This window comes from Artibeus jamaicensis, unplaced genomic scaffold (assembly GCF_021234435.1).
Source record: "Artibeus jamaicensis isolate MK-2021 breed Jamaican fruit bat unplaced genomic scaffold, CSHL_Jam_final contig_384, whole genome shotgun sequence".
NCBI classification, from domain to species: domain Eukaryota; kingdom Metazoa; phylum Chordata; class Mammalia; order Chiroptera; family Phyllostomidae; genus Artibeus; species Artibeus jamaicensis.
Genome location: NW_026521810.1, coordinates 1,273,673 through 1,291,435, shown reverse-complemented (window position 1 = coordinate 1,291,435; position 17,763 = coordinate 1,273,673). Strand labels below are relative to the sequence as shown.

The 17,763-nt window shown below is 37.3% G+C and overlaps 1 protein-coding gene across 42 annotated transcripts in view; it reads right to left on the bottom strand.

Annotated features, from left to right (window-relative positions):
- Positions 1 to 608: 608 nt before the first annotated feature.
- The window catches only part of MAP4K4 (mitogen-activated protein kinase kinase kinase kinase 4), a 201,764-nt gene continuing 184,609 nt past the window's right edge, over positions 609 to 17,763 (bottom strand). For 22 of the 42 annotated variants that reach the window (XM_053664572.1, XM_053664585.1, XM_053664573.1 and 19 more), the window contains 7 exons: positions 15,595 to 15,738; positions 11,480 to 11,614; positions 7,426 to 7,526; positions 5,648 to 5,821; positions 4,958 to 5,117; positions 4,070 to 4,209; positions 609 to 2,218 (listed from right to left, as the gene is read on the bottom strand). In XM_053664572.1, coding sequence (XP_053520547.1) covers positions 2,135 to 2,218; positions 4,070 to 4,209; positions 4,958 to 5,117; positions 5,648 to 5,821; positions 7,426 to 7,526; positions 11,480 to 11,614; positions 15,595 to 15,738 — 938 coding nt within the window. In that variant the 3' untranslated portion in view covers positions 609 to 2,134. The remainder of the gene's footprint in view (positions 2,219 to 4,069; positions 4,210 to 4,957; positions 5,118 to 5,647; positions 5,822 to 7,425; positions 7,527 to 11,479; positions 11,615 to 15,594; positions 15,739 to 17,763) is intronic. The other 20 variants (XM_053664575.1, XM_053664576.1, XM_053664586.1 and 17 more) reach the window with 1 other exon arrangement.

The window sequence follows — 17,763 nt, the reverse complement described above, 5'->3', positions numbered from 1 at the left end:
GTTCTCTATGTTAACAACAAATTAGTTGAAAAGAACTAGTTTTTTCTACTTTGGACATTAGCATTACTCCAAAGTCATACAAATGGACAAACCATTTCCATCACCTTGTCCTTCTAAAAGTAAGAAAGGCTTTCTCAGGGTATCTTGCTTTTGTAGGTATATACAACCAACTGTTGTTACTGCATTTGTGAGTGCATTTATCTTTTTCACCAGATTTTCGTAATTCAAAGAATAGCCTTTGGCAAGAATGCTGAGCCAGGAAAGAGAGTAACAGTGGTCAAAATGGGTGCCAAATAAGATGAGAATTTTGGGCACAGCCTTGGCAAATAGGTGCAAATGATTTATATTTTGCACCTATTGCACCTACTGATGGGGAGGTAAGTTCCCCATCTTCATGTTATAAAAGAAAATTAACCATAAAGAAAGATTATGCCTATGAAATACTAACCTTCTGTGTGGTACACAGAGTTCAAAGCAGTCTTCATAAAGTCCTCCCACTCAAAACCCAGCAGGAAAAAGGAAGATGGCAGGACTGTGATGCTGAGCCTTGTTCCTTTCCCAAGAGACTGCTACCCTCGGAGGAATTGAGTGACCATGGAGCCAAGAAACAAATTATCACCCAAGACATTTATTACAATGTCATGAACATATTCATGAAGTAAAGTTGGTTTAAAAAAGAGAGAGAGAACAAGAGAACAAGTCAAAGAACAAGAAAACCCAGGGCTTTGATATTACACCTACAGCAAAGGAAGATGATGTCTTACAAATAAGCAGTATTAACTACATTCTTAAAATAGTTTTAGTGCATTGCATTTTTTAGAAAAGAGAAATACCCTCGCCCCCCCCCGGAAAGGTTCCTGCAAAATGAACAGTTTGTGTGACTATTCTGATATGATCACCTGTCTGCTACCAAACCCTGAACTGAGAACAATGTGGCCTCTTGTAGGCTACAGTGGTCCACCAACCACTAATATGAATATGTGAAAACAAAGCTTTCTACTTTCTGTACTTAGAAAGAAGATTGCATCAGTTAGCATGATGAAGCCCTATGGCCATTTCCCATCTTCAGAGGCAAATTCTCGTGTGCCTACTGAGACCTGTGACAAATAACAGTCAAACTTCAACCTGATAGTTTTGGTATTAAGATTAAATTAAACATTAATGTTTACTCCAAAACAAATATAAACTAAACCACCTCTTAATGCATTAAAAACAATGAGGTAGGCAAAAAAATAAACATGTGATTGAAAAAAAATATTTTTCCTCTGCAAGTGCAGACTGTGGTAAAACTGTTGTTGCACTTCTAGGTTTAAACAAAAATTAAACCTTAACTGAGGCAGTGCTAATACTGTCACACAACAAAGTTCTAGTCATTAGACAAATGTACATATCTTCTTTTTCTTTTTTTTTTTTTAAGAACCATGTGCACATGATTTAGGCAAAACCTGGTATACAGAAAAATGACTGAGTTCTTGATGAAGGCAAAAAGAAAACCCAAATAAAATGGGACACCCTTAACCCACCCCACCCTGCCTCCCCAGCCCCATCCACAAAAAAAGTTCTCCTAGTAACTGTGTCTTTCACATTTTATAAATATTAACTTCTTAAACCTTCCCCTTCTTTGTCCACATATTATCACATTACAAAAAAGAAATGTTAATTAAATACATTGTTAATGTTACTATATTAAATCTGCTCTTTCCTCAGCAACCTGCTCAAGACCACCGCTCTACACCCCCTTGTGCCCACTTTCAACAAACCAATGGCATTTTCACGGTTTCCACCTTCAGACACCCAAACAACAGAGTCACTCAGAGACAAGGAATTCTGGAGCTGAAGGAAACACATTTGCTTTCTGGCCTGATGCTCGATCCAAAACACTGATAGCACCTGATGGTAGAATCTGAACAGCACCAGCTGCATTGCAGCCTCGATTTATTTTTGAATTAAAAAAAAAAATACTGGGGATTAACTGGTAGAAAGAATGGGAAGGAAAGGAGAAAACCCCATGTGCGGTGTCTGCGTGCACAGCTGTCCTGGACTGCCCCGGTGCAGCTCTGAGCTCCAGTTGCAGGAATTCCAAGTTCTCAGGATCTGGAAGACTCTGGGGCCAGCGATCCTCACTGCCATGCTTCTACCAGCTCAGAAGAGAAGTCCTGCCCAATGTCATAAAATAAACCTGACTGCTGCCACCAGACCGAACAGAGGCAAAGAACACCTGCAAGACCAAGAGAAAAGGTGGGGTTTACTGTGAAAACACAACACTGCCTGAAGAAGCAATGCCCCCTGCGGTTCCCAGGCAGGTAACCCCAAGCCACTAACAACCTCTACATCTCCATATACAGAAGCTGAAATCCAAAATGCTCTTTTCAAAAGAAAATCTGGGATGATGTCAATTTTCATTCATAAGGAATGATCATCTGTAGCCAATTTTTATTACAACCAAGAAGGCTAACTGGTCAAATAACTCCTTATACATTGCCATACAGTGAGAATTTCTAAATAAAAAAAATGTTTCTGTAATTGGGTTATTTCTTTTAGCTCCACTGCAAATGCCTTCTAAAAGATAAATGTGCTTAGAAAACTCAATGAGCAATCGGGAAGACTCCTTGGCAAACTGATTTTTCTCTTCTAAAAAAATTAAGCTAAAATGTATTAGTTATTTTATTACTCCATAAAGTAGTTTTGTATCTTTTATTAACATACTTTGAGGAATATATTGCTTCTTGGCCTTTTGGCTAAGATCAAGTGTAATATACTTTGAGGAATATGATATCATGAGCAATGAAATCATTTAAATACCAGAAGTTCAAAAAATATTATACTTATGGCCACATTAAATATACTTGGAAAATATAAGCCAAAAAACTGGTAAAATCTTGGATAAAGTCTCGATTGTATGGATTTTCAAAGTAAAAGATCTGGGAGTTATTAGGTAGGGAAAAGAAATGTTACTCCATTAGTAAATGGCCTTCTGGATTGCAGGAGACAGCGGGTCAGCTGTCACGCGGCTTCTGTGTGGAGTGTGCAGTTGGGTGGGCAGGAGAACCAGCTGCACAGTGGAGGTCTACGGCTCTTCTCTGTTGCGACCAAATTTTACGTTTACTATGAGAAGTCAACCTACAGACTAGTTGCTAAGACATTCACTATATCTTCGCATGAAGCGAGAGGTGAAAATGCTCTTAAGAGGTACGTTTCTAAAGCTGCAATTGGCTGCCTCAGGGAGTAAAGCATGCTTTTATCCAAAGGAACAGGAGAGAAAGTGGGGCTTGGTAGAGACCAGCTCCCCCCTCTGATGTCCCTCCCAAAGCAGGCAGGGACGAGTTAACACCCTTGGCCATCTATGCTCCATTCCAAAGCTGGTTTTGGGAGGGAATCCCTGCAGAGCGAGTAGGGCAAGGATTAAACAAGGATGTGGTCACTTTCGAAGAACAACGGTTTTTACACTGGGGCCTGGATGCCATGGGATCTCAGCTACAAGAGGTACTTGTGCCTCTGAATAAAATGATTTATACTCTTAGGCATTTCTGACATGCAAACTGTGAAATCACTGCACTACTTAAAAGGCAGACTAACAAGTGGTATCTTTATGATATACATCGGGGAGGGGGACCTTCTACCCTACCCAAATCTACATGGGTGGTTTCTTCTAATCACAAAAGAATCTCATCCACCTAAACCTGGTAGCTTTACCCTTCCATACACATAAACCAAACATAGTCTAGACAGGTCACCTAATGGTTTTTTTAAAAGACACTATATGATAATTTCTATAGAGAGAATGTCTCTTATTTCCTCATAGCAATATATATGTACATATATACACACATACATACATACACACACACACACACACACACACACACACACACACACACATACTGGGAAAATATATATTCCCAAACCCCATAAACAGGTCTAAGAATCCACTAGTAAAATGTTCCTTGATGAAATTATTTCACACTCTATAAAAAAAAACTAAAGAGAAGCTTCGTCCAACTCCATGAAAAATAAACTATTGCTAAAAGACAGTAGCAACAAAAAAAAGAATTGATAAGGACACGATTACCTTGTCATTGCGTTCACATAAGAATTTCAGTCTTTGAGCCCTTTTGTGCATAAACACACCATCCAGGTGACCAGTTTCCACCGATCGGATCTCTATGGCCTTTTCTCCCCAGCCCATTGTTTGATTGGATCGAATATATGCTTTTTGAGAGGCAAAAACACATTTTGTCAAAGATAAGGAAACGGCCATGAAAAGATGCTGCTTGTAAAATACACTCTCCCCCGCAAACGTCTAGCATTTAAGAATATTTGTTTTATGGAACTCTGCCTTTGTAAACATGTTGTCTATCCTGGGAAACTGTAATTTGAATCAATGGTTGAATTAATTTCCCTGAGGCATTTCTCACTTGTCTTGAACACTGATCCAATGAGTTTATACTTTACTGCTCATATTTTCATCAAAGCAGTAATGAGGGAAGGCAGGAAGAAGAAATGACAACTAGACAGAGACAGTGACTTAACTGCAACAAAAACAAAATAGTTTGAGGATATAAACTTAAAGCCATGAAAATGTCAGCTATTCACTATCATTCCTGCACTCTTCTTCATGAATGCACCTCAGGATACGAGAGGTTGTGCTTCTGGTTGTGGCTCTGCCATTTGCAAAATGCAAATCACATACCTTTCTCTGTCTTCCTTTACTTGCCACAATCAGGCAACAACATCTGTCCTACTTTCCCTGAATGCCATAAGGATAAAATAAAGGATTATGAATGACAAGAGTTTTAAAAGTGTTAAATAATTACTTGGATTTTATTCTAAGATAGTCCCATGGTCTACAATCTAACTTTCCACCACCTATTACTAACTACTCTGGTGATAAATACATGCAGTTTTAGAGAAAGCTCTACTTTTACTAGTGCTGCCTTCACCTCTGAGAGATACATACCTACAGATGTTGGCATCTCTCCCCACTGCAGAACCACATCCTTGGTGATTCTTCCGTAGGTATTCACATAAACTCCTTCATCTTCATAGCATACCAGAAGCTCCATTCCATCTGTGTTGGGGAGGATGATGATTGCATGGGGTTTGATGCTACACTGGATCTATAGAATAAAAACAAAGCACAGAGCAGCAGGTTCATGGCTATTTCTACCCTGTAAAAAAGTGCTCAGTAAGACTGCCTCAGAAAATGTACTATTCATATTCCAAGTCATAAGCATAGCAGTTAGATACAATTTTGGAAAATCAATGCAATCTATATCACAAAGTCTACCTCTTACAGAAAATATACTCTAAATTCACATTTTCTGAGGTCCTTGGAACATATTAAGATTGAGTTCCATTTAAGAAATTATGTTCCTCAAATCACTCCCAACTCAGGGGTTTTCTGACCTACTAGCAACTGCCCCAATTCATCCCATGTTAGTCAAAGCCAGGGCTAAGAGGTTTTCAATGAGGGCTTCGCAGAGCCAGAAGAGATGATTTCCACCTGTCTTAGAGCATGGAGCTATGAAAATGGCATGACAATTAAATACTCACCCCTATACCAGGGGAAGTAAGGAATCCCTGCTTGAGTTAGTTCATTGAGCAGAGTACAGAAAAAGTCAAAACAAAATGAAGCCAGTCAACCAACCATAGAGTGTGGGTTCTTTCTTACGTGTGTTGGTAGATAAATGTCATAGACTGATCCTGAATCCACATCAACAGCATGGAACCCAGCACAGGATCCATAGATCACTTTCAACCTCTGGCCTTCCTCCACAGTGAGATCCACCAGTAATGGCTTATGTACCAATTCTCCAAATGACTACAAACAAGTACAAACAAGTAACCAAGAGGGAAGCAGTAAGATACAGTACACCTTATTTGTAACGGGTCTAGAGAAGCCAGGCCCAAGTTACAACCAAAGGTAAAAATACATTTTTAATTTATCATGCTTTTGTCTGTTAATGAGACTTTAGAAAACACTTCTTCCAGAAGCTATGTTCCAAATTCTCCCAACCTAGCCCAAGAATTCTATTCTGTCATTTACTATTCTGTTGTATGTCTTGGTGAGAAAAGCATGAAGTGAAATAACCAGGACTTTCTACAGCATACTATTCAAATGCAAAAAATGCACAGAGAGGAACTTAGGAGTGCCATACTGAGACTTTTATCAGCATAGTTATCACAGTAACTATTTGACTCCTACTTAACATTATTAGTCTTCTACTTTCATTCTGACTACAGTTATAGTGACAAAAGGCTATGACATACAAGGCCTGTATGGCCTTAGTTCTTCATTAATATCAGTACCTACAGCTCATAAGACAGACTGAAATAAGGTGTTAAAAGCAACTAGTACAGTACTTGTAAAATATAGGATATACTAAGAGCAGATTTCAGAAGATAATTGTAATTTATTACCAATTATTTTCATTCAATAATGCATAGGTTTATTTTTTAAGCAAATGTGACAACCCCATTTAGCCTGCTGAACTGGGAATTAAGCAATAAGCAATCTAAATATGTCAATTTTCCAAACAATTCAGGCTCATTCTGAATAAAATATATCAAAACTATTTTTAAAAGTAAGTAAACAGAATCATTGTGGATGAAAAAGTCTTAATTTCTTAGCCTCCACTAAACAGTCCCAGGGACTGTGCTCAAGGTTTTGTGCCTAGTATTAGAAATGATGTTATTAACTTACTTATCGTATCTAATGTCACATTAATATCATTTTAATTAAAAATTTCATAGTTTATATTTAATACAAACTCTAAAATTATAAAAATGTATTAAAATACCCATATAAAAATAACTTAATATTTCTCTACAACTTTTCTTCAAACAAAAGTGGTATATTATACATATTTTAATCTCCTTTTCTATTGAAGTTGTAATATTATTCATTCCTTCTGTCATTCAGAATTTCTATAATTTTACTAGTACTCTTGAATGTATACCTTAAATTAATAAATTAAATTAAATTTAAATTAATTAAATTTGATTAGTACTCTTGAATATATATATATATATATATATATATATATATATATCTTAAAGCTATCTATTGTTGCATACTTTTTTGTTATCTAAAGGTTTATATGTGCACACATCCATGACTTTATGTGGAAGTCGAGGTTAGCTTTTTATATGGAAGCAGTGCTATTTTGTCTTTTCCTGTTTATATATTAGCACATTGGTTAGTGTCTACGCAACATTCAGCTCTCTCCATCTCACATTCTGAGGACTTGAAAGCAGATAGCTAAGTTATGACATTAGAAATGGCCTTTCTTATGAAAAATTAAACACTCTTTTAGTTGACAACTTTTAAATGATCAATTTTAACTGTTCAGGGCTTTTAAAATTATTCCCTGGTCACGATGTACATGGCTTATGCTACTTTTTAGGTACACCTGATGTTGTTACCTTAAAAGCCATAAATTTGTGATATGGCTTGGGTGCCCATGCATATACTTCCACAGAATTCTTCAAAGCAATTACAAGAAATTTGATTCTTTCATATTTTACTGAAAAAACAAAACAAAACAAAAGATGCACAAGTCAGTATCAACACGGAACTCTAAATTCTTTTGGTTGTCTTTCATAAATTTTATAAAAACGACTTCTATTGATTCATCCAAACCAACAAGAGAAAAGTGTTGATTGAGATCAAGACTCACAATTTCCTTTTCAAGTTCTTCAATGTGTAATACAGGCTGTTCCCATGGTTTCTGATGTTTTATCAGCCTCAACTCCAATACTCTGGTAACTACCACTGAGTACTTTCACTAATGTTCCCAATCTTATATTGCAAATATTTAATTATCAAGAGCAATGCCAGGCACACTATCTGAAAGTCTCAAGGGATCAGTATTACTTGAAAAGGATAATTATGAGATTCATCAGTCAAGAAGCTCCTGAATCACACAAAGAGGTAAAATCACCCCCATGGCTTCTTCTGCGTCCTGCATGAGGCTTACAGACTGAGGAACATAGAAGTCTAAACCAAAATATTCATTGACTGAGTGTGAATTCTACCTATTTCTGTGTATAAGAACAAGTATCACTTCAAATCACTTCTTGATCTATGGAGATAATAATTGCTAGAATACCACCTAAACTTCTATACCAAAAGAATAGTAGTGAAGAAAATCTTCTGCTCTGGCTGATATGGCTCAGTAGATTAAGCACTGACCTGCAAACCAAAGGGTCAATGGTTCAGTTCCCAGTCAGGGCATATGCCTGGGTTGCAGGCCAGGTCCCTAGTAAGGGGTGCCTAAGAGGCAACCACACACTGATGTTTCTCTCCCTCTCTTTCTCCCTCCCTTCCCCTCTCTCTAAAACTAACTAAAATCCTTTAAAAATTTAAAAAAGAGAAAATCTTCAACTTGTACACATACACACATGTGCATATACACCCACACTCAATGACTCGATGAGCACAAACACGCACGCTCACACACACACGCCACAGCATACACATACTGACACATATGTGTGCGCACACACACAAATTCCTCTTTTACATAGCTGCTTTAGTTCTCTCACGGCTATACAAGTCTGCTTAAAAACAGACATGCTGAGGAGCCCTGAGCACACACAAATTACTGGTCTGATCAGACTCTCCAGTTTCTTTGTAAGTTATCTAATTTCACACTATGACTTGACTCTTCTCTTGTATATGAATGAGATGGCTTGTTAACTTGATACCTCTCCTTGTAAAAGTCCATATATTGTCACTTCCAAATAAATCATTAACATTAATATTAACACAGAAAAGATTATGAAAGGTTATCCAAACTAGTGCTTTTTTTAATTAGAGATTTTATTTATTTACTTTCAGGTAGCAGGGAAGGTAGGGAGAAAGAGAAGGAAAGAAACATCAATGTGTGAGAGAGAAATTTATTGGCTGCTTCTCAAAAGCCCCCAACTGGGGACCTGGCCCACAACTCAGACATATGCCCTGACTGGGAGTCAAACCAGGGACCTTTCAGTTTTCAGCTTGACACTCAAGTCCACTGAGCCACACCAGCCAGGGCAAAACTAGTGCTATTATTTTAATAGAATTTTCTGTGACTTTAGAAAGGCTTTATACTTGTACTGTTAACATGATAGTGAATAGTTACATGTGGCTATCAGGCCCTTGAAATGCACTCGTGCCAATGAGAAAATAAATGTTAAAGTTTATTTCATGTTAATTAATTTAAACATAAATTGAAATAGCATGCTTGCTTGTATAGTACAGCACAGGTCTTGACACTGAATACAAATTTTTAAATGTATAAAAATAACAAATGAATAGTATCATACACTCTTTATATCCAGAAAATGCTTGTGATTGATTCATTCTACAAGAATGAGAGGCCTGAGGGTTGCTGTTTTTTTTTTTTTTAATTAAAAAAATAATTTCCCTGCCTCTAGCTCCCTCTGTAGGATAATCTATTCATAACATTTAGGCTGTTTTTGAGCTTCTTCATTCAATTTAACCTTAGATGATTAGTTCTCTCTCAAAAATAAAAATGTTTCATACAAACAACAAAAAAAAATCCTAATCCCCAAATCTATACCAAAGAGACAGTACTACTTTTTGATATCACTCAGAATCATTCTAACAGTGGGGGTGGCTCCTATAATCATTATTAACCAATGAACTGAGGGTTGTGGACAGATAACATAAATAAGAAGATAATGTCAAGAGCTGTAACATCCTTGGGAGCAGAGAACTATAGCATACACTTTCATAAACATACATAAAAATCATATAAGCAGAAATCAATGTTCAATAGGCCCCTTATGTTAGTAAGTCTTAGGTACATATAGACCATTGGTTGATCATCTCAACATCCCATTTTCCCATTTAAAATGGTACATTAGAATATATAACCTCTCCCATAAAACTTTAATTTGACTAAGCTCCATTATTTCCCCTTTATTACAACATTTGTACTAATGTTTTTGTTGGGAACCGCCCTGCCTGGTTTCAGAAGCTGTAACCACCCCATGGCTAAGGCTGAGTGAGTGATCTTCAGACCATAAACCACTAAGGTGACAAAGCTTATCTCCCTGGCAGGAGCACCACTTCTGCTCCTTTCACTTCACCCTGCCTGGTCTCCAATGCTTGGTTGGTTAGCCAATGATGGGTAAGATTCCCCAAGGGGAAAATGACCTAAGACAGGCACGATCACAGGGAGTCCCCAGGGAAGGACTTGGGAGGCTACGGAGAAAGGGGAAGATGGACCCTTGCTTTGACATAGCCTGCATCTTCATTCTGTCTGCAAGAAGTCTCCTAATCTCTTGGCTGCCTTACTTCCACTGCCTGACTTAAGCCTGAAACAATGACAGAGAGCAGTGCAGCCCTGGGCTAGAAAGAGTAGGTTCCCTAGGGTGATCAGACCTAAGAAAAATATGTAAAATCCTATGAACCTTTGTTTAGAATGCTCTCAATTAAATGATAATGGTCCAAGCAGGAAGTAAGTTTGTTTCCCAAAATTTTGTAGCTCTTTAGCCAACAGACCCTGACTCAGAATAAGCCCTCATAGTTCTTTGTAAGGTATCTATTGTTTGGTCCTTGCTGCCTGACAATGATTAATGAGCTTTACCTGTATTCCTGTGCAAACTGAACCTAATAAAAACCTGTCAAGGCAAGAGTCGGGGCGTTCTCCTCTTGAGAGAGTGGCCAGGCTTCTCTAAGGCACTCTCCCCTTGAGAGAGTAGCCATGCCGTCCCTTTTCCTCCACAGGACTCGGTGGTCCATGTGAATTTGTCTCGTACCTCATCCATAATGCTGAGGACACTGCAGGCCAGTGTCTGCATCATGTTTTGATGTTTTTTATACACACACAACATTTTGTTGTCTTGTTCTTGTGAGATATGATTTCATGAGAACCATAGCATGCATGCCACAAAGAAGAAAACACAGTTTCCGTGAGACACTGGCCAGCTAGATTCACTTACTGGCTAAGAGCACAGCTTTGCACAGTGCTCTTAATCCAAAACAACAGTAATGGGTCCTGGAACAAATTCTCATATATCTATCAGACTGCCAAGGGTCCTTAGTCCTCAGTCTTCTAAATGGAGAATAAGCCTGAAGCACAAAGGAGAACTCCAAATAGAATGGCTTTCCTTTGGCAAGGGTTGCTTAAGAAGTTTATTTTGAACCACACCTTACACAGAAGAATGTGAACTGTCAAAGAAAAATGGTGAAGAGTCTCTCACAAGATGAGCTGAGAAATGAATGAGATAGACAGAGGACAAAGTGAACAGAAGGAATAAACTGTGTTATACTTAAAGGTGCACCTGAGTCTAGATGAATCTTCAGGATTGTAAGGCGCCTCAGGAATACAATAGTAAATAATAGTAATGAACTACATGTATCAGAAACAAGTTTATTATTAAGAGTTTCAAAGAACAGGTGAATTTTAAATGGAATATTAATTAAACCCTGGAAAAACAAAACCCTTATGACCCTCCTGGAACTTACCAACTTTATAGTGTACACATCCTTCCAAATCCCCAACAGTTGTCCATCCCTGCTTCTTCTCAACTTCTGGATCATTGTGAAGGATTTTATTTCTTAACCAGGACAAATAGTAGACACGTAACTTATCCTTTTTGCCTAGCAAAACAAATAAAAATATTTTACTCATATATTCAAAAGTAATTATCATCAACAATAATAGTAACCAAAAGAAACTTCAATAAATACCACCCCCTAAGGGAATCATTTTGTATCAATTTTACTAGAAACCCAACTCAAGCTATTCAGATGGACTTTCGAAACCCAAGAATTATCACAAGGTATATAGCCTGAGGTAAAAGAAGAGATTTTTAAAGAATTTTATTTATTTATCCACTTATTTTTTTACTTATTTACTTACTTATTTATAGACAGAGGGAGAGAAAGAGAAAAAATATCAATGTGCAAGAGATACATGGATCAGTTGGTTGCCTCTCCCATGCTCCCAAACTGGGGACCTGGCCCACAACCCAAGCATGTGCCCTGATTGGAAATCAAACTGGCAACCTTTTGGTTCACAGGCCAGCACTCAATCCACTAAGCCACACCAGCCAAGGAAAAAAGGAGAGATTTTAAAAGAATAAAGAACTCACACTTACATACACAAATAGTATCAATATGCCAAAGTAATAAATACCTTCACAACAATACAATCAATAGAGCCTGTAAGATGTTTTCACATGTGCTATGTAATCTGATTCTCAAAACCTTCCAGGATAGCTGTTATTTACCATTTGACAGCATAGGGGTTAAATAAATCAGCCAAAAGAAACCTGAATTCAACAAAAGGCGAACAATACATTGGAGGTATGTGTAACTTACAGAGCTGACAAAGAACTCACAAACAGAATTTGTAAAGATCTCTTATAAATCAATAAGAAAATGACCCAAAAGAAAAACTGAGCAAGCAACTAGAATAGGCAAAAGAAGTTATCTCATAGATACATAAAGAGGTACTTGCTCTCAATAGTCTCTCATGCATGCATATTAAAACCAGAATGAAATACAATTCCACACACCTCCCAGTGTCTAGAATTTAGAAAAGCAATAATATTGAAAGCAGGAGACATGTGGAATAACTAGAAATTTCAGAAATTAGTGTCATAAACTGTTAGAATCACTCTGAAAAGGTTGGTATTATCCATTAAAGTAGGATATACAATATGCATATCCTGCTATGATGCCATAATTTCCCTAATATACACATGTGTATATGATCCCCCAAATACTTGGACAGGAATGTTCATAGCAGCGTTGTTCGTAACAGCTCAAAACAGAAAGCAACATGAATGTCTATCAACGGCAGAATGAGTGAACAAATCGTGACGTAGTCATACATAAGAATAAAGAGGAACAAAATACAGCTATAAACAACCAAAAAAATGATGCTAAGAAGCTGGACACATGTACAAGCTAAGAAAACACATCCTATTGATCATATGAATAAATGCAGAAAAAGCATCTGACAAAAACCCAACACTCATGATAAAACAAAATTCTATAGGCAAACAGAAATAGAGGGAAACTGCCTCAATTTGATAAAGAACATCTACCAAAAACTTACAGCTAACATCATATGTAATGCTGAGAAACCAGATACTTTCCCCCTAAGATCAGGAAGCAAGGGAAGGATGTCCCCTCTCACCACTCCTACTAACATCACACTGAATGTTCTCTGTGACAAGGAAAGGAAAGAAAATAAAAGGTTTACAGATTGGAAAGAAATAAATAAAACTACCTTTGTTTGCAGAAGGCATGACTATCTAGGTAGAAAATGCTGAGCAATTAGAAAAAAATTCCTGGAACTAACAGTGATTATGGCAAAGTTGCAAGATACTACATTAATACACAAGTCAACTGCTTTCCTATTATACTTGTAAAAGCAATGGGAAATTTGAAATGAAACAGTCTGAAAAGGCTACATGCTGTATGATTCCAACTATAACATTGTGGAAAGGGAAAAATAGAGACAATAAAAAAAGATCAGTTGTTTCTAGGGGCTTTGATGTCTGTTTGATACTGTAATGGTGGATAATTATGCACTTGTCAGAACCCACAAAATGTACAACAGCAAGAGTGAACCCTAGCGTAAACTATGGACTTTAGTTAATAACTAATTCATCAATTTTAACAGATGTACTAAAACCAATGTGAGATGACAAGAGAAACTGGGGGTGGGTGGGGGCTAATATGGGAATTGTTTGTACTTTTTCCTCAATTTTTCTGTAAACCTAAAAAGTAGCCAGACACAAAAGAATACCTACCATTTTACCATTTTTATGACTTTAGTTCAGTGAAAGTAAAACCAATCTAAGGTGTTGAAGTCAGGACCATGCTTCCCTCTGGGGAAAAGGGAAGCTATCAGTGGTTGGCAGGTAGCATGAGGGAGATTCTGGGATACTTCACCAGGTTGGGGGTCACATGGATGAATTCTAAATGTGACAATTCATTGAACAATAATCTGTGGACTTTCGGTACTACATATTTTTAAGTTTTAAGAGTTTCGGAAAATACTGAGTGTGGAAAATATTTAATATGTTAAGTGAAACAAAGACCACATAGTTTTATATGTAGGGTTTTATTCCCATATTGTGAGATACATTTATAGAAAAGAGAAAAATACAATAAAATGTTAACAAGAGTTATCCCCAGGTAACATTTATTCTTCCTAAGTTTTTCTATTTTTGAAGCTTCCTACAGATGACATAATTACTTTTATTACTGTGAAGCCATTAAAAGCTACTAAAGAGAATACAAAAAATTAAACCAAAAAATATCGCTGGTATCAGATGACTACTGATCCCCATGAACCATGTTGTTCACCTGGATCACAAAATAAAGTTTAGGTTGTTTTTAGTTGCAGAGTTATTTTTTTCCTATATCAGCACCTACTCCCACTTTAAATAGCTATTTTCTCATATAAGTATGATGAATTTTTGTATTTTGACAAACACCTTTACTTATACAACCAAAAGCCCATGAAAACTAAAATAACTGCAAGAAATTTCATATACATAAACAAATATAACAAGCTTGAGTTAGCAGATCACTAAATCAAAACCACTGCTGGTTATAAGACCTATTGAAAGTCTGCTAATTTTGTAGACTTCAAACCATATTCTTGGATCCCAGCACTAATACAAATTATTAGAAAATTATGATCTATGAAACATGGATATGTATGGCCAAAGTTAAGTAAGCTACAAAGATATTTGGGGGAAATGTTTACAAAAAGGGGGGAAGATAAACTAAAAGAGAGCAGAAGGTAAGTAAATATTAATACATCTATGCAAAGAAATACTAGGTAGCCATGCACAATGGGTATAATGGAGGACTGTTTAATGACTTGCAAATGGCTTGCAATGTAAGTAACTGTGCAACAGTGTGTTTTAACATCTGCTAAAACCAGCTAGTTAGTACATGGGTTTTATATTTTCTCACTATTATTGTCTAGAATAATGTTTGAAATACTGCATAACCATTTTTACACAGAATTTTTCCCTGTAAGTGGGTACTTTGAGTGTGTGTGTGCTTACAAGATTGAAACTCAAAAATTGAAAAGTTAATACGCATTCTTTTTATTTCTCCTACTTGCTTTTCTATGGTAGTTTCTTTCTAAATAATGAATATTATATAATTTCTTCAAAAAGTGCTTTCTGAAAACAAACTTAAATTAAATGTTAATTGATGTAAGAGGAAAATACATTACTTTTACTACCACAGCAAGGAACAGATTCTTTTGCATGAAAGAATACCAAGGGAGGAAGTGAACCCAAACCTATATATTAGATGAGCCAAATTAAATGCGGCAACCAACAGAGGGCAGCATATGGACCACTGGGGAGACAATTACAAAGTCTGAGCTCCTGCGCCTTTCAAGACAGGTCCTTAAGAGGAGCCCCAGGTTAAGTTGCACCTGTGGGTCCATTTGAGTACATTTTCCTATTATATTACTGTGAAAACACCCTACAGTCGTTTCTTATTTAGACATTTCTTCAGAAAATGAATTAACTGAATCTTAGTACTCGAAAGTACTATGTTTTAAACAGTGCTATAATCATGTTTTATCAAATACTTACCAGATATGGTCACCAACACATTCAAGCCTTCGAGGACATCCATTTGCTGAAATCGTCTTCGGTTGATCAGAGGATATACCTTCCCTTGGCCACTTCTGTCCAGCAGCATCAGGCCACTTTCGGTACCCACTAACAAATTCACTCCTATTTCAATGACATAGAAAGGTGTAAACTTTACACTGTACTTGACAGATAGGCTGGTTGTATGGAAAGGATAACACCACATAGTTGGCAGAGTGGTTTTCTTAACTCACCCACCAAATTGCTTTGGTGAAAGCAAATGCTTAGAACAGCAGCAGGTTAAAGTAATAAAACTGCAATAAATCACCACAGAGAAGTAATAGTGAAATAATTTACTTAAACATAAAAAAGGACATCAAGGTGAAAGTGAGCAAGCCTCATGCCCCTGACTTTCTTCACACTCCACCAGTTCCTGTGCTTCCTCAGTTGAGCTCACCATTTTGGTATAAGAGATTCTGTATCTTGTTCACCACAGCAGACACCTGAACAAACCTTTGTCTCATACTGTGATCTCTGATGCTTCCTTTATCTGTCATTATTTTCATTGGAATGGCTATACATAGCCATTAAATGCTTAACAGTTCATGATTGATAGGGCTTTAATTATTCACTTTAACGTTGTCTTAAAGACCATTCTCCATCAAGAAACAAACAAATGCACTGTCCTCTGTCACTCAGTTTCTCAGGTATATTAACATACTGCAACCTCCCCATGGGACCCACACTGGCTTTTTGATTATGTGCTGAGTGTCTCTCAGCACATATTCTCCCAAGCTGCATTCCTCTCCTTCTTCCTCACTTCCCCACAACTTCTCTTCTTAAATACTGACATTTCCTTTGCTGTCTTGTCTATCTGTTGGAATAGCACCTCAGAACTATGAACTCCTAATTCATACCCCACCCTCCCTGCTTTCTACCTGCTGTAAATTTCTACTGACACCAGCATGTCAACCTTTATCATCTCTATCAACAGCACCATCCTCTCCCACAACTGCTTCCTCAAACTAGCCAAACTGACCTCCAAAACAAGAGAGACCTGCTTCTTTTTCTTTCCTATGTTCACACCCTACTTTAGGCTTTGTCCACCTTATAACAAAGACCTGATAGACCTTAACTGAGGCTGCTACAACACCCTCCCTTCCACCTTCTCATGACTGCACATTAAAAATCCTCTCTTCTTTGGGGTACTACAAAAACTACACGCTCTCTATTAGAAGAGGGTACAAAAGCCTTGATCATTAGTACTGATTCCCTAAACTAAGCACTGAGAAAAGAAATAAAGTGTCTAAGCTTTTACAAAGTAATTGTTCAAACAATATCTTCAAGTAGATGGAAACAATACAGAACAAATTATGTATTTCTTGAACCCCATGATCCATGTTTTATTACATACATGTACACATGTATACAAGGGGAGACCTTCCAAAAAACTGGATTTATCTTTTGGAGGGCAGGCTCCTGAAGCACAGGCATCCCCTCCCCCTAGGAGAGTGTTCTGGGAATCCATCTGTACTAGTGTACCATCTAGAGTTACTGTGAGAGGCTGCATTTGGCTTCGGCGAATTTTTTTGAAGACTCAACACATTTGCTCATTTCATGATGGGTGAATTATGAGCACCTGCCCACATCGTGCTGTGCTCAGCAGTTGTTGACTAAAAATGGCATGATCCCGTCTACCCCACCCTCCCTATTCACTCAATCTTGCCCCTGAATGACTTTTTGTTTCCCCAGAAGAAAAAAGTTTTCAAAGGGAAATGTTTTGCCAATGTGGAAGAGGCAAAACAAAAAATGGAAGCATCATTAAAAGGCAACAAAAATCAATGAGTTCAGAAACTATTTTGAGCAGTGGATAAGTCTCAATAGGTGTACTGCATTGAATGGAGAGTACTTTGAAGGTGACTGAAGTTTAAACATGTGAGAATGAATATGCAATTTTTTTACAAATAAATTCAGTTTTTTTGGGTCCCTCCCCATACACACCCTACTTCCAAAAAAACTTCAAATGAATAATTTTGAAGGCAACATGAATACACCCTTCAAGCACTCTCCCAGCTGCATGCCTGTTCCTAAATGAGCAGGTGAAACCCCTCCCAAGCAATCCTAACGAGGAAAATGGAAGAACCTTTTTGGTCCTGGGGAAAAGAAAGA